Raw genomic sequence first — 22089 nt, 5'->3', positions numbered from 1 at the left:
TTATTGAGAATGATGATATGATGCTGTATATGTGATCATGATATTAGGGTTAGATAATTGTTACATAAAATCAAGCTGACAAGAAAAAAAAAAGTATAACAAACAAGGATTATTAAAACTAAAATTTGACAATTTACTTGATCCAAATCACGAAGAAACATGCGGCGAGATATATAAGAAAATAACTACCATGGATTATTGTAACTTTCTCAAATTTTCTTTAGATCCAAGAACCAATAGTTTGACTGGTAAATAGCCGATTGACATACAAAAATACGCCTATTAATTTAGAAAATTAATATTTTTAATTCAATAAAAACAATGAGAAAAATCTATTTTAACAACCTATCATAACTATTATATCTCATCCATTTTTTAAAATTTAAGAATACACTCATCATAAACTGTAAATATGTATATAATTGCATCATTATTTCTTCAAAACATCCATCATTATTCAAACAATAATTAAAAAATATCAAAAGTAATTACAAAAATTTTTAGTGTAGTAGTTCATAATTTTATTTAATATTAACCAAACTCCAAAAACATTACACATTTTTTTAAAAAAAAATAATTATTGCATGCACACTGGCACTAATATCTTATAATTTGTTTGGAGAGTTAATAAGGTTCTAAATTTCATTTTTTAAATTTTATTTAAATACATTCAATAAAGGACTTTTTTAAAGAACTTTTATTTTTATAATGGCATTTGGTGATTATTATACTCGGCAATCGTATTGAAATGGCCCAGCTGATCTTTTATGCGTTTGTGCTCAAGCTACATCGATACACAAAATAATTAATATTAATTATTTAAAATAAACCTCTTCATTCAGAATCAAGCTCGGACAGAGAATGATTGGACCTTAGTTCATTCTTTTATTTTTCAATTGTTAATAAAAAAAATTGAAATAAAAGTTTAGACTCAAACACAAAATCATTTGCTCTAAAAATGCAAAAGTAACGTCTTATAATCTAATGTCAAAAAATGGCATTATCATTAAACTAGTGAAAAAAATATAATATTCACGATGTTTAAAGTGACAAATATACTTTAGTAAAATTGTAATAATAGAATCATCAAAAGAGTACACGTACAAATCATGTGCTTGTTTAAATTTTAAAAAAAATTATTTTGTTAAAAAAAGACAAGCAAAAAGGATTTTGTTTACTGCATATGAAAAGAGAAAGATGAGATGCTACCCCAAAAAAAGTTGCTCAAAAAATGTATTCAATGATGCCATTTATTCATACAAGTGGAGTTCACATTTTTTTCAATAGATCTGTGCTGAACAATATTCAACTTTACGTGTACTCTTGTGGAGTATTATCCTCGGAATAACATAAAATTTCTCATCTAGTGTGGCATGAAATTTCTGATGGAGAAATTAAAAGTTGGCATTGAGATAGAAGGATTAGCATCAATAGACATAGTTTGAGCTATAAGTTTCAAATTTTAAGCCATGAGTTTCAAATTTCAATACCTCGACAATTATAGACACAAGTTACATTTAATATACTTACCTTGGCGAAGAAAGTATAAACAATTAATCGTTCATGGAACAAGAAAATTAGTAAAGTGTGCCCATGTTAACAACATTTCTAGTGTACAGCAAGAAATATTTGTGACTAATGAAGAATTGCTTGCAACAAATGAAGCACCCCATCTCTCTCCCTTTCAATAGGATTTTTAATATGTAACCCAGTCTGGTCCAACTACTTTTTAAGGCAAGTATAAGTTGAGTTGATCCAAGCTACATTGGCGAAAACGAAACCCGTGTAATACTTACCATTATGTATGTGCAAAGTATATACACGAGGTCTACACGGAATTCATCTGAGAGCCATATATCTCACCGTGAATACCACACAAGGATTGATTCTCTGGTGTAGCACATAGATCAATCTTACGCATTCGAAGTTGAAGCCAGCTCTTTTACATTCGTGCGCAGTTCTTCAAAACCATGTTATACTGCATTTTCTTCGAACCATTCTAACACTGGAAAACATTGTAATGTTAAAGTGAAATCTTAAATAAATTGAACATTGCAAGGCAAAGATGAGCATCCCCACAGCACTATATCAATGAATTAACAAACAAAAACAAAATGATAGTTTAAGTCAAGTTAGCAACAAGCTGCACTGCTGCGCTAGTGTAGTCCATTATCTCACAATTAAAAAGGAACAATTATTTTGTGATCACATAAAGATGCAGAAATAGTGAATACACATCTCCGCTACATAAATTCTTTTGACGTGGGCAGATGTATAATGCATTGTGCATATATATAATATATCGTTCATCAATATTTTTAAACAAATCAATTTGTTGCCGATTTTTCCATCTTTCAATTAAAATAACTCAAGGAAATGAAGGATAAAATCAATATTCAAAGGTTTGAAACTGTGCTAGTTTATATAAGAGACAAAATTAATACTGAAACCCAACCATCATGAGATTCCAGTTCAAAAACTGTAAACAAAGCAAAACTAATATAATTGTAATTGTGAAATTATCCCGTCATATTGTCTTTTTAATTTTCACAATAGGATTACTTTCTCCAATTCCAGGTGATTTTGTATTCCTCATTAAGCTTGCATTGTGTGCGTCTGTGCGTAGACCACCTATTTATTTCTGAAACCAAATCCTTTAACGTGATCATAGCCTCAATGGATCAGTGCATCTTCATAGAATAAGGTTAAGTAATATTTAAAATGACAAGAAAATTCATAAATTCAGATTGATGGCTCGAATGTGGACCTAGTTTTGGACGAAAAATTGAAACTTTATCCAGATGTTCAGTATGAATAAGATTGTAGAGGTTTAGAGTGAAATAAGTTATTAGCATGCTTTGAATCATATGTTCTTATTCTGTACCCTTAGCAGTTGAATCAGGAACCAAAATCGGAGACAGGCCATAAAAGATCAACTTACTGACATTTTATGCATTTTGTCACAAAGAAGACAGGCCATGACAAATATAATTCTGTCTTATCGTCTGCCATTCCTTCTATATCCACCTTTTGCAGCTGGTTGCTTTGCAGGGGTCAATTTCCGAAACGAGGAGTGTAAAATCATGACTGCAGAACAATAGATGATCGTGAAAACAACATCATGCAAAAAACGAAGGCAGGGAATGAACAAGCAATTACCTGCATAACTGAAACCAACAGCACAGAAGACGGCCAACTGGACGTTGGAAATTAACATGATAACAGCAGTCACTGCAAAGAATGAGACTTCATCATCTAGAAGGTACAACACTTGAAAAACCCATTACAGGGCGCAAAACAGAGTTACTATTAGATATGAGATCTATTAATAATGAACAATGGGTATGCTGCCCAGTGTTAGGAAGCATAGCACTAAATTAGATCATCAGTAAGAGAAGTAACAAGATCATTCCAAACAGAGTAACATAGTAAGATGCTATCTACGAGGAAGAAATGTTCGTCTCAGGGATGGTACAGAGACCGTGATATATCGGTAAGCATTCAACTTGAACGAAGAAGAAGATGATAAAGGATGTTCAAACTGACACCACCGCCTTTTATTATGAATCTGTGTACGATTTTTATAGCGAATATACAAGGACTCCACGATTAGGAAAAGAAAAATGGAGAGCCTCAAAGGAGAGACATGCTCTGAAAGATTTTAAAGTATGACATACAAATGAGTGGTACTGACTCATGCTCTGTATCAATTCTCAACTATAAATCTCCATCTTCAATGGAATGTGTAACCAGCATATAGATATTTTCAGAACGCATCTCTAAAATCTTATTTTTTACTTTGTTTCCAAAGCAACAACAATAAAGTTAGCCTATAACCTTCCCCCGCAAAGCCAGTGATTTTTTAAGTAGGAAATAAAGCCTTGGGAACACAAACATAGTAAACCATACTCAATCTCCGTTTTGGGAGGTTAGTTAACGCCTTGTTGGATTAAATTGTTAGAATTTCACAAAACTAAAGTTGAAGTGTTCAAACATCATTTAAATGATTGTTCACGAAAGGGTATGTGACGCCTAAGTTCCATAATTTAAATTTCATGCCTAATTTAGCCTCGGTATTTAAATTCTTAAAATTCATGAGGATTAAACGCTTTGAAATTTCTTTGGAATTTAATTGCTCAAATATTTAAATTTCTTTACTTGAGATACTTGAACTTAGTGACTTTCGGCCCCGGCACGCGGTACAGGTGGACACGGCGAAAAAACATCATATTCTAAATTTTTATGACCTAAAATTCATGAGAGTTAAAGAAAATAAAAAGAAAATTTTATTTTTAAATTTTCCGGGTAACGAAAATCGCGTAGGTGCATTTTTGCTCGTAATTTTCGAAATTTCTTAAAATTTGCCTTTTTGGACCCGGACTAGTGAAATTCTATTCGTAATATTTAAATTAAGGATTTTAAACTTATAAATTCAAAATGAGTGCAAAATCCTAATCCTAAAGTTGTAATAATAAAAGTAGCAATTTTATAAGTGAAAATGCACTTTTGTACTCACCCTACACTCACACCACCTTCCTATACATACACTACACATAAAACATCACACAACACACACAACCCACGGATATTTAAAACACTTCAGCCGCCCTTCACTCCATCTCCAAGAAATCTTCAAGGTATCTTCATTTCTCCTTCCTAAACCTCTCGGCCTTCACCATTCTTCTTCCCCTTCAACTTCGGCCGCCGCCAGCCACCGAGCCACCGCCGTGCTGCCCCGAAGACCACCTGTGAGAGGTCCTTAAGCTGCTGGTAGAGCCTTTCCTACAGCCTAGTCGTCCCCTTCCTTGATTCTAGAAGTGGTTTAGGCAAGAAATTTCACTCCCTTTTTAAACTCAAGCATAAAATATATGTTTTCTTGGTTCTTTCTCTTTGAATTCGAATTTTGCAGATTATTTTGTGTTTATGGGGTGTGAGTTTCGAATTTCAGTAGTAAAGGGGGCTTGAAGTTGGCTTTGTGCATTTTTCATTGCTAGCATACTTTATGAACTTGAATGGATGGGATTCTTGCATTTAAATGGAAATTTGGATGTATTGAATGAAAAATCAGATTGTGCATGCCATTTTCGATCCAATGTAATGTGTATAGGGGTGGTTATATGTTATACATTGTGTTTGCTAGCCCTTTTATATATATATATGTATTGAAATGTTGCAATTTGACTTGAGTTTGGGGCGTTTGAAATCAAGATTAAAATGGATGAGGAAGTTAAGGGGCTGCCCAAGGGGTGAATTTAGAATGTAAATGTGATCTTGGAAGTGCGTTAGATGAGTAGTAGGGGCTGACTTGAAGAATTTTGGATGGGTATTGGTTTGTAGTGTTTGAGGATGCAGGGTGATCGTATGGGATTAAACGTTTGAATTGAGCTAGCACCGGGCAAGTGACTGGTTCGAACGCTCTTGCTGGACATTTAGGAAGTCTTAGAGGGTGATTGGATGGATTTTTAGTGTGATAGGCCATGAGGAAAGGGTTTGGAAAGCCTTAGCAATAGGAGAACCAAACAGAATTTTATAGCCTATGCGACTCGCCTCTAGTAAATGGGTTTGGTCGTAACCTTCTTGAGTCTGGTCAGGGGCTACCCTAGTTTCACTGATTGTGGTTGATGTTAGGGTCGCGTCGGTTCAAATTGAGCTTATTGCGGATAAGAATCGAGTAGGAAAGGGTTGGTTTAAGTTGAAGTGTTGTGAGCAGATTTTTCCGAAAAATTAGGGGCTGTCCGGGAAACCAATTTGATCGGGATGTTTGGGTTGTCATAAAAGGGTAAATACGGATTCTAGAAGTGATATAAGATGTGTTTGAGGTGTCCGTTCGAACGGAAGGTCTTTTGGATACGAATGGTCTAAGTTATGGCTCGTACGGGCCGAACGTCCGGTTTAACCTTTTTGCGTACAAGTCTAAGTAATGCTAGAAAGATCCATAAGCCTAAGAGTGGCCCTTTATACGTCGTTCATCAATTAATTCAAAGTTTATATTATCTTTTTGGGTACATGTCAGTTTATTCATTCAACACCCTATTCCTTCGCGTGTGTTGACTTCAAATTTACTTCCATTCTAGTCCCGAAGTTTAAATTATGAAAAGATGAAAAGTTAAAAGGATAAATCTAATAAAAAGTTAATGAATGAAGTGAGTTGGTTGTGACTTAGACGTGCAATGATGGGTCGGGGATGCCCTGGTTCACTTGCCAAAATTAGACGTGTAATAAGAGGTCGGGAGACATCTCGGCTTCCCTACCCACCAGACGTGTAGGACGAGGTCGTGAGAAATCTCGGTTTCCCTACCAACCAGACGTGTAGTACGAGGTCGGGAGAAATCTCGATTTCCCTACCAATTCAGAAGGGCAATGTGGTGTCGGGAGAGATCTCGGTATCCTTGCCGGCATAGTACTGTAGTCATTGATCGATCAAAACCATAGTCACAATCGAGGATCTAAATTCACAAGATTATTGAAAAGGGGAAATGGTTCATTAATGTTATATTTTCATTACATATTCTGATTGTTTCTACTTCGGGCATGTTATTACATTTCATTCGTGAGAGTCTCATTGTATACTTAGTATTACTTTTAGTATGCTGCATATATATTGAATCTTTTTATATATAGCGCAAAACTCGCTGGGCTTTAAGGCTCACTACTATGCTTGGTGCAGGTGAGTTTGCAGATGAGGTTGCGGGACAGGATCCTCAGAGTCTGTAGTGTTCGGTGGCACGCCCTCGACCGTTTCCGCTGTTTTATTTTTCTTCCGCATTATCTTATTGGAAATAATGAATTTATGTCGTTTTTTATTTCCCGTTAGTAGCAAGATGTGTTTTTCCCTGAATTTATTATGATATGTAAAATTATTATTACATTTGCTATGTGTCGGATGATCCACTAAACATGTATAACTTCTTACCTCGTGGTTGTTTATTAAACTGCTACTTTGAGATAGGTGGATTGGTGTTCAAACAAATAGGTCATGTCAATTTTTTTTTTATTTATTTAAATGCTAGTAGTTAAAGTCGTCTCAGTTGGTATCAGAGCACGGTCATTGTAATACGACTCTAACTACTAACATTTAATAAGTAAAGAAAAATACGAATTTTAAAAAAAAAATTAACATGACCTATTTGTTTGAACACCAAACCATCTGTCTCAAAGCAGCATTTAAATAAATGTCTCATACAGAGGGCAACCACGAGATAAATAGTTATACATGTTCAGTGAATCAACTGACACAAAGCAAATGTGATAATAAGTGTTTTACATGCCATAATAAACGGAGGGAAAAACACATCCTGCTACTAACGAGAAAACATAAACGACATAAGTTCATTATTTCCAATAACATAATGCGAAAGAAAATAAAAGAGCGGCAACGGTCGAGGGCGTGCCACCGAATGCTACAGACTCTGAGGATCTGCCCCGCAGCCTCATCTGCAAACTCACATGCACCAAGCATAGGAGTGAGCCTAAAAGCCAAGCAAGATTTGCGCTATAAAAAAACAAGGATTCAAAATATATGCAGCATACTAAAAGTAATACTAAGTATACAATGAGACTCTCACGAATGAAATGTAATAACATGCCTGAAGTTGAAACAATCACAATATGCAATGAAAATATAACATTCATGAATCATTTCTCTTTCTCAATTATCATGTGAATTTAGATCCTCGATTGTGACTATGGTTTTGATCGATGAATGGCTACAGTACTGTGCCGGCAAGGAAACCAAGATTTCTCTAGGCCCCACATTGCCCTTAAATTGGTAGGAAAATTGAGATTTCTCCCCTCGTAGTACACGTCTGGTTGGTAGGGAAACCGAGATTTCTCCCGACCTCGTACTACACGTCTGGTTGTTAGAGAAACCGAGATGTCTCTCGACCTCGTACTACACGTCTAATTTTAGCAAATGAACCAGGGCATCCCCCGACCCATTATTCCACGTCTAAGTAACAACCAACTCACTTCATTCTTTAATTTTTCATTAGATTTAACCTTTTCACATTTAATTTTTCACCTTTACATGCATTCTTTAATTTAAACTTCGGGACTAGAATAAAAGTGGATTTGAAGTCGACGCACACGAAGGAATAGGGCGTTGAATGAATAAAATGACATGAACCACAAAAGATAGTATAAACTTTGAATTAATGGATGAACGAAGTGTAAGTGGTCACCCTAAGGTTTAAGGACTTTTCTAGCATCACTTAGACTTATCCCGATAAGGTTAACAAGTTCGTTTGGCCCGTACGGTACATAACTTAGCCCATTCTTATCCAAAAGACCTCTCGTTCGAACCGACACCTCAAACACATCTTATATCATACCTAAGATCAGTATTTACCCTTTTTGGACAACCCGAACATCACGATCAATTTGGTTTCCCGGACAGCCCCTAACTTCTCGGAAAAATCTGCTCATGACACTTCGACTTAAAACATACCTTACCTACTCGATTCTTATCCGAAATAAGCCCAATTTGCATCGACACGACCCTAACATCACCTATAACCAGTGAAGCCAGGGTAGCCCCTGTTCATACCTCAAGGATGTCACGGCCAGACCTATTTCCTAGAAGCGAACCGCATAGACTAGAAAATTTTGTTTTGGCACTCTTAATGCTAAGGCTTCCCTAACTCACTCCTCATGACCTATCACATCAAAATTCATCCAAGCACGCTCCAAGTGTCCCTAAATGTCCAGCAAGAGCCCTTAAGCTAGTCACTTGTCCGGGGTTAGCTAAATTCAAACGTTTAACCCTATACGATTACCCGACACCCTCAAACACTACAAATCAACACTCCATCCAAAATCCACTAAGTTCAGCCCCTACTACTCATCCAACACATTTTCAAAATCACATTTAACTCCTAATAACACATCATGGGCAGCCCCTCCACCCCTTCATCCATTTCATCAAAATTTTGATTTCAAACTCTCCAAACTCAAGCCAATTTGCAACATTTCAATACATATGTATAAAAAGGCTTGCATAACACCATGTATATCATATAACCAACCATATACACACTATAATGGGTCGAACATGGCATACATAAATCTGATTTTTCATTCAATACAACAAATTTTCCAATTTAATGCAAGAATCTCATTGAATCAAGTTCATAAATCACACTAGAAATGAAAGATGCACAAAATCAATTTCTCAAGCCCTAACCTACTGAATTTTCGAAACAAATTCACCATTTATGCACAAAATAATCTGAAAACTTTAAAATTTAGGGGAGGAACCAAGAACACATATATTCTATGCTCGGGTTTAAAAAGAGAATGAAGTTTCTTGCCTCAAACTGGAATGAACAAGGAGGGGGGACAGCTAGGCTGAAAGAATGGCCGAACCAGCAGCTTAATCCCTTCCTAAGCTGGACCTTGAGTGCAAAATCCTAAGCCTAAAGTTGTAATAATAAAAGTAGCAATTTTATAAGTGAAAAAGCCATTTTGTACTCACCCTACACTCACACCACCTACCTATACATACACTACACTTAAAATATCACACAACACACACAACCTAGGATTTTTAAGACACTTCAGCCGCCCTTCACTCCCTCTCCAAGAAATCTTCACGGCATCTTCATTGCTCCTTCCCTAAACTATCGGCCTTCACCATTCTTCTTCCCCTTCAACTTCGGCCGCCGCCCAGCAACCGAGCCACCACCGTGCCACGCCGAAGACCACCTGTGAGAGGTCCTTAAGCTGCTGGTCGAGCCTTTCCTACAGCCTAGCCGTCCCCTTCCTTGATTCTTGAAGTGGTTTAGGCAAGAAATTTCACTTCTTTTTTAAACCCAAGCATAGGATATATGTTTTCTTGGTTCTTTCCCTTTGAATTCGAATTTTGCAGATTATTTTGTGTTTATGGGGTGTGTGAGTTTCGAATTTCAGTAGTAAAGGGGGCTTGAAGTTGGTTTTGTGCATTTTTAATTGCTAGCATGCTTTATGAACTTGAATGGATGAGATTCTTGCATTTAAATGAAAATTTGGATGTATTGAAAGAAAAATCAGATTGTGCGTGCCATTTTCGATCCAATGTAATGTGTATAGGGGTGGTTATATGTTATACATTGTGTTATGCTAGCGCTTTTATATATATGTATTGAAATGTTGCAATTTGACTTGACTTTGGGGCGTTTGAAATCAAGATTTTGATAAAATGGATGAGGAGGTTAAGGGTTGCCCAAGGGGTGAACTTAGGATGTAAATGTGATATTGGAAGTGCATAGATGAGTAGTACGGGCTGGACTTGATGGATTTTGGATGGGGTAGTTTGTAGTGTTTGAGGATGTCGGGTGATCGTATGGGATTAAACGTTTGAATTGAGCTAGCACCGTGAAAGTGACTACCTCGAGGGGTCTTGCTGGACATTTAGGGAGTCTTAGAGGGTGATTGGATGGATTTTTGGTGTGATAGGTCATGATGAATGGGTTTGGAAAGCCTTAGCAATTGGAGAACCAAAACAGAATTTTATAGCCTATGCGGCTCGTCTCTAGGAAATGGGTGCGGCTCGCCTCTAGGAAATGGGTTTGGTCGTCACCTTCTTGAGGTCTTGTCAGGGGCTACCCTGGTTTCACTGATTGTGGATGATGTTAGGGTCGCGTCGGTTCAAATTGGGCTTATTTCGGATAAGAATCGAGTAAGAAAGAATTGGTTTAAGTTGAAGTGTCATGAGCAAATTTTTCTGGAAAGTTAGGGGCTGTCCGGGAAACCAATTTGATCGGGATGTTTGGGTTGTCATAAAAGGGTAAATATTGATCCTAGAAGTAATATAAGATGTGTATGAGGTGTCGGTTCGAACGGGAGGTCTTTTGGATACGAATGAGCTAAGTTATGGTTCGTACGGGCCGAACGCCCGGTTTAACCTTTTTGGGTATAAGTCTAAGTAATGCTAGAAAGGTCCATAAGTCTAAGAGTGGCCACTTATACGTCGTTCATCCATTAATTCAAAGTTTATCTTATCTTTTTGGGTTCATGTCAGTTTATTCATTAACGCCCGAAGTTTAAATTATGAAAAGATGAAAAGATAAAAAGTTAAATGTGAAAAGGATAAATTTAATGAAAAGTTAATGAATGAAGTGAGTTGGTTGTGACTTAGACGTGCAATGATGGGTCGGGGGATGCTCTGGTTCACTTGCCAAAATTAGACGTGTAATACGAGGTCGGGAGACATCTCGACTTTCGTACCCACCAAACGTGTAGTACGAGGTCAAGAGAAATCTCGGCTTCCCTACCAACCAGACGTGTAGTACGAGGTCGGTACCAATTCAGAAGGGCAATGTGGTGTCGGGAGAGATCTCAGTATCCTTGTCGGCATAGTACTGTAGCCATTGATCGATCAAAACCATAGTCACAATAGAGGATCTAAATTCACAAGATAATTGAAAAGGGTAAATGGTTCATGAATGTTATATTTTCATTGCATATTGTGATTGTTTCTACTTCGGACATGTTATTACATTTCATTCGTGAGAGTCTCATATTATACTTAGTATTATTTTTAGTATGCTGCATATATTTTGAATCTTTTTATATATAGCGCAAAATCTTGTTGGGCTTTTAGGCTCCTTACTATGCTTGGTGCAGGTGAGTTTGCAGATGAGGCTGCGGGCAGGATCATCAGAATCTGTAGTGTTCGGTGGCACGCCCTCAACCGTTGCCGCTCTTTTATTTTTCTTCCGCATTATGTTATTGGAAATAATGAATTTATGTCGTTTTTGATTTCCCGTTAGTAGCAGGATGTGTTTTTCCCTGCGTTTATTATGATATGTAAAACTATTATTACATTTGCTTTGTGTCGGATGATCCACTGAACATGTATAACTTTTTACCCTGTGGTTGTCTTCTGTTTGAGGCATTTATTAAAATGTTTTGAGACAGCTGGATTGGTGTTCAAACAAATAGGTAACGTCAAAAAAAAATTTAAATCCGTATTTTTCTTTATTTATTTAAATGCTAGTAGTTAGAGTCGTCCGCCTCGATTGCGGCCCGTATCCTCCGTCTAATTAACCTTCTTCTGGGACTCTTCCATTGGACCTTTTCCTATACAATAGGTTTCATTTTTTGTTCGGAATATATGATGACATGAAAATTAAAAACAATCAGTGTTCTAAATGGCGGTCGAGGCGGCCGCCTAAGCGGTGCCTAGGCGGTAGGCAGCCCTCGACCGCCCCGCCTTAGTCTAAGGCGGTCCCTGTAGGCGGTCCGAGGCCATCTGGCGGCGGAGGCGGGCAAGCAGGCGGCCGAGGCGGTCAATGATTTCAAAATTCCAATCAATTATCAAAGTCAAATAATTTTAAAATTCAGTCAAAGTCAATCAATTTTAAAAACCTTAGATATAATAAAAACACCTCTCTCTCTCTTTTGTATTTATTTTTGGTTTCAAATGTCCTTCGCCATCAGTCACCACCTGCCTCAAACCGCCTCCATCCGCCCTCCGCCGCTGCCGCCATCAACCACCACCTTAATTATCTTGTTAGTTTGCATTTATATATTTATTTGCACTTTGTCTAGATTGTATATATTGTATGAAGGTTCTTTAGGCATAAACATTATTTAATTATATATATTACACAAAAAAAGTGTGAGTATCTGTAATTACATTGCATGATTATACATAATTGACTATTGAAAATTGCTAAAAAAATTCAACCGCCTGGGCGGCCAAGGCGGTAGGCGATCACTGACCGCCCCGCCATTTACAACATTGAAAACAATCGATCCATTGATTCACATGCACAATTGATTATGGGTTGCTAAATATCTTTTATTTGACTATTTGTCTTTCTTTCCTTTGTTATGGCATTTTACCACCATTTATCTTCTTAGTTTTGAACACCATGAGTGTCGTTCATAGTATTTCTGTTAGGAGCTTAGGTCCATGGGCCGTAAGTGATCAAGAGAGTGATATTGTCATGGGCCTAATACATTGGGCCGAAGCTATTATCTTGTCGTGAAGAGAATTCTAGAAGGAATGACTTGGGAGAGGGGCAAGGGGAATATATTAGGGGCAAATGATGAGAGTTAGTCATTTAGTTTATTGCCTTTTGCTTGATTATTACTAGCTTGTGCTAGGGACTAGCTTTGGCTAGGGTACAGAGATCATCTCTGGGTTATTCTTGACTATAATTCTCTTCTATTAATAGTATATATTAATTGTGGTTGCTAACAATTTCTCAAAGGCCATCAACGGGTACCAAATGCATCCTCCGACATTTTTTGTATAAGAAATGAAACAAACTCCCAAAATAAAAATAAATAGAATAGTTAACACATACTGTCGATGTGCGCAGTCACAAGCATCATCGCTCAAGCCTATCCAGCATATATTCGCATCACAATGAACTTGAAAACTATATAACTCTATGAGGGAGCACAAGCTTTGTGAAATATGGGTGTTGACGTGTTGTTTATCCTCTAAGGGGAAATGACAGCAAGATAAGAGATGAGATCCAGCCACCTCTTCACAAAAGAAATCTAGGTGCCAACAGTTCGAGATGCAATATCCTTGAACTAGAGCATGCACAGCGTTCAAACTGGAAGGGACGTGACTCAAATTAAATTCAAGATGGTTATTCTACAAAATAATTTGTATACCACTGCATGCATTAGCAACAAGATTTTGCATACATTCAAATTTCAATAGTCTTTCGGTTCTGTACAAGAAAGAGCTAAAAAGAATAGTAACAGTATATAAACTCAATCCAATGAGTGTTAGAAAACTAACCACACTGAACAATACGGATTAAAATTTCTCTTAGTAAAGGATATCCATCCAACTTCCATCGATCACCTACAAACCTGAATACATCCCACAGTGCTAAGCATGAAATAAGACCAACAAGGGCAATGGGCAACTGATACCTGTCATCACAACCAACATTTTCATATTACCACAGTGTAAGCAATCGAATCCCCAAAGACAATTGAGGAAGGAAACGTCAAACTCAATATTTTTAGTTGCATTTCCATTGTTTGTTTCTATTTTCCAGAAATATCATTCATCCCAAACCAATTTTTCCCATAAAAATTCTATTTTCCTAGCTTCCATAAAAATAAATAATTGAAATCCACCCCCAAAGAGAGCTACAAAACAGCTTGGGCAGGAAACAGAAAGAACGAGTAATTACAGGGAGCAGGCAAAAAAGAGGATGAACAGCGAGGCGTAATTGCGAGCGAAGCGTTTGACATTCTCGTGGACACGTAGGCGAACCTGAGCGGGAGAAGACGGGAACGAGTAAGAATCAGAGGAGCCAAAAAAGGCAGTGGTCCAAGGCGGAGTATCGCTGGAGAAATCGTCCGTCGTGAGCTTGGAGAAAGGGTTGAAAGTGAAGAGCGAGAGCAAGGTCCAGATGAGGGAGAACAAGGAGCGGAAACCTTCAGAATTAGTAGCTGTGGCAGTTACAGCGGCGGAGGTGGAGTCTACGGCGGCTGAATTAGGTGGGGTGGCGGTGGTGAGGCGGTGGAGGTCGGTGGTGCGCTGGTCGATGATTTCGAGGTAGCCGGAGTCGCGGAGCCAGGATTCGAACTCGGGTTCGGGTACGCTTAGGGCTAGCGGGTTCGGGGTGAACACCATTCCCATTCTCTTCGCGGGATAAGGAGTTTCTTTGCTGGGAACCAACTTCACTTGTAACATACCCTATCTTCCTCTCTTTATATTTACCAATCCATGTCTATGTATCTCATCTTATTTTTGTATGAAATTTAATTTTTTAAAAATATATATTTTATATGGAGTAGAGTAATTAATTATTCCATGGGAATCGAATATTATATTTCATTTTTTAATTATATATTGTTAGAACTATCGCGAGAATTGATTTATTTTTTCTTTTTTTATATAATAAAAAGTATTGATTTAATATAGATATAGATATATATATATTCTCGTGCTAAAATTAGGATGATATCATCAAATTGGTTCGATATTAGTTTACTTCATATAGTTTCATGACAAAAGTTGTATTTTTTCAAGTATGTTTCTAGACCGTGTATGCTCGCTCCATGCGCTAACTCGTGAAATGCTTCGCCTGTTGAAAACTAGTGAGCTAGCTATTCGATGAATAAATCTACAATTCCCAGTTCTTGAGAATCCTCTGATTTTGAAGCATTTATTGTAGCTGTAAATGAGTTATAAAACGATAGATTGGAGTATCATGAGAAACAGAAAGTGATCATCGATGTTGCCAACATACTTCAATACAATAATTTGAACTCTCTGAGAGTGATAAATTGGTTGACAGTATCATGGAAATTCATATACAAGTTAATTCGGATAAACAAAAACAAAACTAATGATACCGCTCGTATGAGTGAATGCAGGGACTATGCTGCCTGGAGAGAAGCCGGAACAGGAGTATACCATCCATGGTGGATCTCTACGGCCTTCTTTCTTCTGGCGAGTCGGGACTTTCTCCTTCCCCCGGTGTTTCGGTGAAGTGTTCCTACCTTCACAGCTTTATCAATGGCTGAATATGCTTCGGCTATCAGCTTTTCAATGGGAAGTACTTCTTCGGCTTGTGCATCAGTCTTCTTCACAAGAGCTTCCATTGCCTCTAAAGCCTAAAAATTAGAGAGTTTTGCATCAGTTGACTGGACAACCAAATTTAACTCCGCTCAGTTACACCACTCACTAAAAGGTCACTGTTTCTGCATTTACAAACTCCACATTTCCGTTAATAAACCTAAAATAATGCTTGAAAATTTTGGGTGTTCTAAGTCATGTATCCTCCCTGGAGATGTGTTCATCACTTTCGGTTGTGAAAAGAAAGAATTAACACCTGCAGAAGTGTGAATTATAAGCAACTTTCTTAAGTCCGATTTACAGACTTCAAATTTGCAACTTCTGCAGCTAATTCCAGTTAAATTGATGACAGTCATATTTTTATCCCTCAAAATCCAAGATACCAATAATCGCAGCCTTGTGCTTTTCTAATTCTATAATAAGTTGGCGTCGATTAGACGAAAACCATATACATCATATTTCATATTTGTGTAAACAAACAAAAAGTAAAACATCCATAATCACAAAGAGATGTAATGCATAACAGAAATCACATCCCCATCTAAACTATCAGCAACCCAGTCCCAAAGAATGGTTAAAAATGACAACTCCACTTAGTTTTCACGTGGTTCACATTATACAATATTTAACCCACTCTACGAGATTATTCAAACAGTAATTTCAAAACCGGACTCCTCTCACACAAGTTCAACTGCTTCCAGGTCCACATGCAAGGAAACCTTTAAAATTTCACTAAAAATTGTAGACCATTCCTCAGCTTTCTTGCTTGTCCTTGTGAAAATTTATTACATAATTTCCAACCCTCCACAACATTTTAAACATTACTCATGTTACATTTAAATCAGTAAATCGTGATTCAATCCCAGAGTCTTTCACCTTTACGTGTTCTTCCAAAGCATTATGTCTGCAAGGGCCATATCACAAAACTTCAACTTGCTCGCACAATCACAACACTTTCGAACCTTGATTTAAATTATAAATCTTTCCGAGTTCCGACAAAGGTTAATGCAGTTCATGAACTCCCGCAGGATAATTGCAGCACAGATCTTCATAAATCATAACATGGTATCGAGGCAAGAAGGTCATGCATTTAAATCCCTTATATTTCATTAGTTCAAGCCTTCAAGGTGCTTTTTTTTAGGCCTTTATCCACTTGGTCACGAACTCAAAGAACATATTTTATCTGATTTCAAGCTTCGTATTTTCGCATGCTAGATTCTTTAATACCTCAAAGATCCAAGAACGGGATAGAAGTATAGCTTAACGAATGAGTGAACAGACCTTCTTCATTCGAGTCCGGATCTCGGATTTGTGGGCCTTATTGTAGATTCGCCTCTTCTCAGCTTGGCGAGCTCTCTTCGCGGCCGAGTCTGCCTTCTTCGTCGTCCCAGCTTCACACACTATCAAACTCCGCAACGGCCTTTGCACCGGGCACACCGAAACTAACCCTAAAACACAACCCCCGAAAGAAAACCCAGAACATCAAGAATTCAGAAAGGCGTGATATTCACAAAAACTCCATCTCACTGAACGTAAGAAATGAGAAACCCAATTCTACAATATAACAACCGAAACGAAAATGGGTTCACTGGTTTTTCGCTGGTCTAACCTTTAGAGAAAAGATTGACGGAAGCATTGGATGAAAAGCTGAGTGGCTTCAAGGCAGCAGAGGTGGCATTTGGAGTGGCGAGAGAAAGAGACTTCAACTTTCCCGACAACCCACAACAGGAAACGCAATTCATTACTGCTCCAGCCATGAATCTATCTGCCAAGTTCCGGATTGTGGGGAAAATGCAAATTCAGGGAATTAGACAGTGGAGAAGAAAATCTCTGGTTTGATATGTGACCTTATCTGCGTCTCACTACTGCAAGGAATGAGAATAACTCACCAGAAAGGCTTTGGAGGTAGAGAAAAAAAGGCCATTATCGCGTTAGCATAAAGCGCTTTTAGGGACTGGATCCTCTACTAGTAGCACAGCACTTTTTTCTTTTTTTTTTCTTTTTTTTTTTTGTTTTTATATATTTTAAATTTATTCTTTTTAACTTTTTGTTTTCTTTTTTTATATATCATTAATTTTTTATTTTTTTAAAATGTATATTAGTTTGTTTTTATCTTTTCAAAATTTTTTGTGTAATTTTATTGTTATAATTTATAATGACAATTTTTAGCATAATTGCACAACTTTTTTGTAAATTCTTTTTTTGTATTTTTATATATATTTATTTTAATTTAATTTTTTTTATTGTTTTGGGCATCAGCTTCTATCTATCTTTAATTTCTTTTAATATTTTCATTTTAAAATTTTTTGCCTATTTTTTATATATTTTATATTCTTCCATTTTTTGAACTTTTTTTTTCCCTTTTGGCATTTTGTTTCCCTCTTTCGTTTAGTTTGTGTTTTATTTTTACTTATTTTTCATATGTTAATTAAAAAAATTATAACAAAGGATTATAAGATTTGTATTTAAAAAATGTGATTTTCTTGATCATTTACATTTCAATTTTTTTCTAATTTTTTGGATCAGAATTTAATTATTTTTGGAGTAAAATATATAATTATTTTTTTTTATTTTCATATTAACTTATTTAATCAGTTGATGCATTATTTATTTTATTTTATAATAGATGATGATATCATAGAAACTGCTTTGGTATATCAAAAACACACCAAAATATTCTTTCAAAAATCATTCACTAATAAGAAAGACAACTCCTACTTATCTCTCTACTACTTCACGTCTCAATTTGATAAATTAGTTCTTCAAAATTACTTTCTGAAAATAAAAATCAAATTTTACTTCATAATAATAAATTTTGTAGTACACAGACAAAGTGTATGCTCCGATTACTAGTTATATATTATAAGACGAATTATAACAAAAAATTGACAATATAAAAAAAATTAGAATGTATAAAAAAAGTAAAAAGTAAACAAAAGGCAAAAGAGGTAAAAAAAATGAATTTAAAATAAAATATATAAAAAACAAAAAAAAATTAAAAAAAGAAAGAAAAATGTGTTGTGGTGTGAAACGAAGCACAACACCCTCTCCTGTGGTATGCGCGCTTTTAATCATAAGAGTTGCTTGAAAGATCTTTTTTCATCCAAACCCCAACAAATAACTAGACCTGGCCACGGGCGGAGTCCGGTTCGGGTCCGGGTCGGCAATAGGCCAACCCTTAACCGACTCGCCCGTTGTAAGGCCCGGAATTATTTAATTTTAATCCGAAAATATTTAATTTGGGAATATTTAGAGTTTAGAATTAAATTCTAATATTCTTAAATTGAAAAGGATTGAAATTGAATTAAATCGCTTTTTCGGGGACTGAATTGCAATTAGCCAAAAGTTCAGGGACTAAACTGCAATTTGGCTAATATATATCTCAACTTACCTTTAATATATCTGATTCCAACGTGTGTTATCAGCAAAGGAAAGGAAGAAGAGTCAGAAAACCGCTGCCCGGGTTTTTGCCCGAAATTTTTTTTATTTTTATTTTTAAATATTTATTTTGTTTCAAAAACCGAGGCTTAAAATATTTTGTACAATCGATTAATTTAATCGTTTGATCTGAGCAATCTGTCTCTGATACCACTGTTGGAGAACGACGATCAGATCAATCAGAATTGATACCCGGTGCAGCGGAAGTTTAAAAATTTTATATGGAACGATTCCATAATGGGTATCAAAACTTTACGATTAAATTGTGTGTGTAAAAATTAAATAACTATTATAAATTTTTACCTCCAATCTCGAAACGAGATTATGGACACCAACAGATTGCTCTGCTCTTGTTGTATATCCCTGGAACTGATGGACGAACTGTTCTTCAATCAGGTCCACGAAAGGATAATTAATCCCTCTGATAGATTGCACTAAAAAATCTATCAGAAGTTTCTACGAAGAGATTAACGAATTTGATCCGTTAAACCAGACTGTAATTCAAAATTCACAGACTGGATTTTACCGAGCAGAGGGGAAAAGGGGCCGGCCACTTCAGAGGAAAAATACTAGGGTTTTTCGAAAATTTTGTGACCTGTTGTGTGTAATTTCTGTACTGCAATAACTTATTTATAATGTAGGCCGCTAACAGCTTAGGGCCCATTAGTCATAAGTTCAAGCCCGACAAGCAAAGCCCTCATGTTCAGAAATTAATATAAAATTCATCATGACTCCGATTGATAAACCGATTTCACCAATGTGCACAGAAACCATTTCTGCACCTTTTAAAGTCAAGATAAATTTTTCTGAATCCGAATTCAGTGATTTCCAAAAATGCCCATCCCTATGTCATTTTAGGAAATCTTACTCCTCTACTCTTAATTAAGAAGTCCAACTTCTTTGTTCATTAAATTTAACTCTTTAAATTTAACTATCTCAACGGGGATTAAAAATCCATTACTCTGTGTGACCCTCAATGGTTCAGGGATACAGCTAGCCGTGGGCTCACAACTCCTTGTGACTCGGAACAACAATTTTTGACTTGCCCATCGAATCATGGTAAGAGCGTCTAGCAACATCGCCCCATGATTCCCTAGGTATCACTGATAGTGCCTGCAAGAACCAATAGATTTTGGTTAGCGTACAGTACGGTCCCTTCATCCATATATCCCGATCGAATCAACAACCATTGGTAAATCGAGAGTCGTTCGAGATTCGATAACTATGCAATACATCTTGAAGATCAAATAGTGACATCGCATGTGTTACTAAGAAACCATTTCTTAAAACACATCATGTACTCTGGCCAGAGATTCGTCACACTAATATCTCCTCAGATCGCATAGGATATCCACACTCGCAAGTATGTGGTGAATCCTTGACAACAAAGCATCGACTCCTATATGTGTTGTAACTGTACCCAATCCCGACACCTTATGACCCCAATAGAGTCGGTAAATGAGTCAAAGCACAGTACTAGCATATAGAGTCTCAATGATGTTTCAAGTAGTAAGGACTAATGGTGTACAACCAAAACCGCGGACTTTATCCACTCGATAAGTGATAACCACTTGGAAAGTCCGGATAGGGTAGTTCGATCATTCATCGTATGAATATCCATTTGCATGCTTCGAACATCTCTATGTTCCTTACCAATGAAACGTGGTACTCTGCATCGCAAATGCTAGTCTCAAACTCGAGCGATCCTTATCCTTATTATCGGACGGCTCAATCGACTAGGAACAGTTTAGAATATACAGTGACTATAATATGTGTTTCATGATAGCCATCCTCATGTGCTACCACATCTTACATACACTATAGTATATTCAAGGTCTTTATCAAAACAACAATAGTATATCACAATATAACAATATGAAGAAAGATAAAGTCATTGCCATTAATAAAAGTGTAAATTATATTAAACAAAAGATTGTTTATACAAAGAGTCATCAAAGCCCTTAGCCACAAGTTGGCTCACCGGGCACCTACTCTTTCAGATAATACTTGATTTCACAGTCGAAATCCTTCAACAGATCTAACCATCTTCTCTGTCTCATATTCAGCTCTGCCTGAGAAAACAAATACTTAAGGCTCTTATGGTCAGAAAAGATCTCGAAAGACTCACCATAAAGATAGTGACGCCAGATCTTCAGAGCAAATACAATCGCAGCTAGTTCATGATCATGAACCAGATAACGAGTCTCATGCGGCTTCAGCTGCCTCGATGCATACGCTATCACATGCTTATGCTGAATAAGGACACATCCCAAGCCTCGGTTAGAAGCATCGCAATACACGGTAAAACCTCCAGCACCTTTCGGAATAAAAAGAATCGGAGCTCTGGTCAGTCTCCTCTTCAGATCAACAAAGCTAGCCTCGCAATCTGCAGTCCATATAAAAGACGCATTCTTCTGAGTCAGCTGGGTAATCGGCTTGGCAATAAAAGAAAAACCCTCGATGAATTGGCGATAATAGCCAGCTAATCCCATAAAGCTTCGGATCTCAGGTACTGATGTCGGTCTAGGCCAATTCATAACCACTTCAATCTTGCTGGGATCGACAGAAATTCCATCTCCTGAAATAATGTGACCGAGGAAGACAACTCGATCCAACCAGAATTCACACTTAGACAACTTGGCAAACAACTGCTCAACTCACAAAATCTATAAGACGATCCTCAAGTGCTCTGCATGGTCAGTACGGTTCTTCGAGTAGATAAGAATATCATCGATGAAGATAATGAAAAACTCATCTAAATAAAGCTGAAAGATACGGTTCATTAAACCCATAAAAACTGCTGGAGTGTTAGTCAAACCGAATGGCATGACTATAAACTCAAAATGACCATACCTCATTCTGAATGCGGTCTTAGGAACGTCTTCCTCTCGCACTCTCAGCTGATGATAACCTGACCTCAGATCAATCTTAGAATAGACAGAAGAACCCTGCAGCTGATCAAAAAGGTAATCTATTCGGGGTAAAGGATACCTGTTCTTGACTGTAGCCTGATTCAATTGACGGTAATCAATACAGAGCCGCATAGAACCATCATTCTTCCGAACAAATAGAACAGGAGCACCCCAAGGCGATACAGTAGGTCTGATGTATCC

At 36.9% G+C, this 22089-nt stretch overlaps 2 protein-coding genes across 3 annotated transcripts; both read right to left on the bottom strand.

Moving 5' to 3' along the window:
• Window positions 1-1480: 1480 nt before the first annotated feature.
• LOC140875508 (PRA1 family protein H) lies at window positions 1481-14665 on the bottom strand. Of its 2 annotated transcripts, XM_073279209.1 has the most exons (5): window positions 14145-14664; window positions 13742-13878; window positions 3160-3231; window positions 2946-3087; window positions 1481-2005 (listed from the first exon to the last, which is right to left on the bottom strand). In XM_073279209.1, the coding sequence occupies exons 1-4, from the start codon at window positions 14648-14650 to the stop codon at window positions 2999-3001; spliced, it is 804 nt and encodes a 267-aa protein (XP_073135310.1). In that variant the 5' UTR covers window positions 14651-14664; the 3' UTR covers window positions 1481-2005; window positions 2946-2998. The 2 variants fall into 2 exon arrangements, with proteins under 2 accessions (XP_073135310.1, XP_073135311.1); XM_073279210.1 differs by lacking the exons at window positions 1481-2005; window positions 2946-3087; window positions 3160-3231 and adding an exon at window positions 13292-13550 and having other exon boundaries at window positions 14145-14665.
• Window positions 14666-15145: 480 nt separating this feature from the next.
• Window positions 15146-17417, bottom strand: LOC140875429 (small ribosomal subunit protein bS20c). The gene is made up of 3 exons (XM_073279106.1): window positions 17148-17417; window positions 16820-16986; window positions 15146-15576 (listed from the first exon to the last, which is right to left on the bottom strand). Exons 1-3 carry the CDS (start codon window positions 17293-17295, stop codon window positions 15340-15342), a joined length of 552 nt encoding a protein of 183 aa, XP_073135207.1. The 5' UTR covers window positions 17296-17417; the 3' UTR covers window positions 15146-15339.
• Between the last annotated feature and the right edge of the window lie 4672 nt (window positions 17418-22089).

This window comes from Henckelia pumila, chromosome 1 (genome assembly GCF_033568475.1).
Source record: "Henckelia pumila isolate YLH828 chromosome 1, ASM3356847v2, whole genome shotgun sequence".
Classification (NCBI taxonomy): Eukaryota; Viridiplantae; Streptophyta; class Magnoliopsida; order Lamiales; family Gesneriaceae; genus Henckelia; species Henckelia pumila.
The sequence above is the reverse complement of the archived record's forward strand: the minus strand, read 5'-3'. Positions and strand labels throughout refer to the sequence as shown.

What these genes read in the sequence shown, in the direction of transcription:
- LOC140875508 (XM_073279209.1), bottom strand. Translation starts at nt 14,650, where the DNA reads ATGTTACAAGTGAAGTTGGTTCCCAGCAAAGAAACTCCTTATCCCGCG. An exon ending in CTCTTTTTTGCCTGCTCCCT is followed by an intron (nt 13,879 to 14,144) that starts GTAATTACTCGT and finishes TTGTGATGACAG; the next exon opens with GTATCAGTTGCCCATTGCCC. An exon ending in AATCCGTATTGTTCAGTGTG is followed by an intron (nt 3,232 to 13,741) that starts GTTAGTTTTCTA and finishes CATTCTTTGCAG; the next exon opens with TGACTGCTGTTATCATGTTA.
- LOC140875429 (XM_073279106.1), bottom strand. Translation starts at nt 17,295, where the DNA reads ATGGCTGGAGCAGTAATGAATTGCGTTTCCTGTTGTGGGTTGTCGGGA. An exon ending in CGTCAATCTTTTCTCTAAAG is followed by an intron (nt 16,987 to 17,147) that starts GTTAGACCAGCG and finishes GTTGTGTTTTAG; the next exon opens with GGTTAGTTTCGGTGTGCCCG. An exon ending in TCCGGACTCGAATGAAGAAG is followed by an intron (nt 15,577 to 16,819) that starts GTCTGTTCACTC and finishes TCTAATTTTTAG; the next exon opens with GCTTTAGAGGCAATGGAAGC.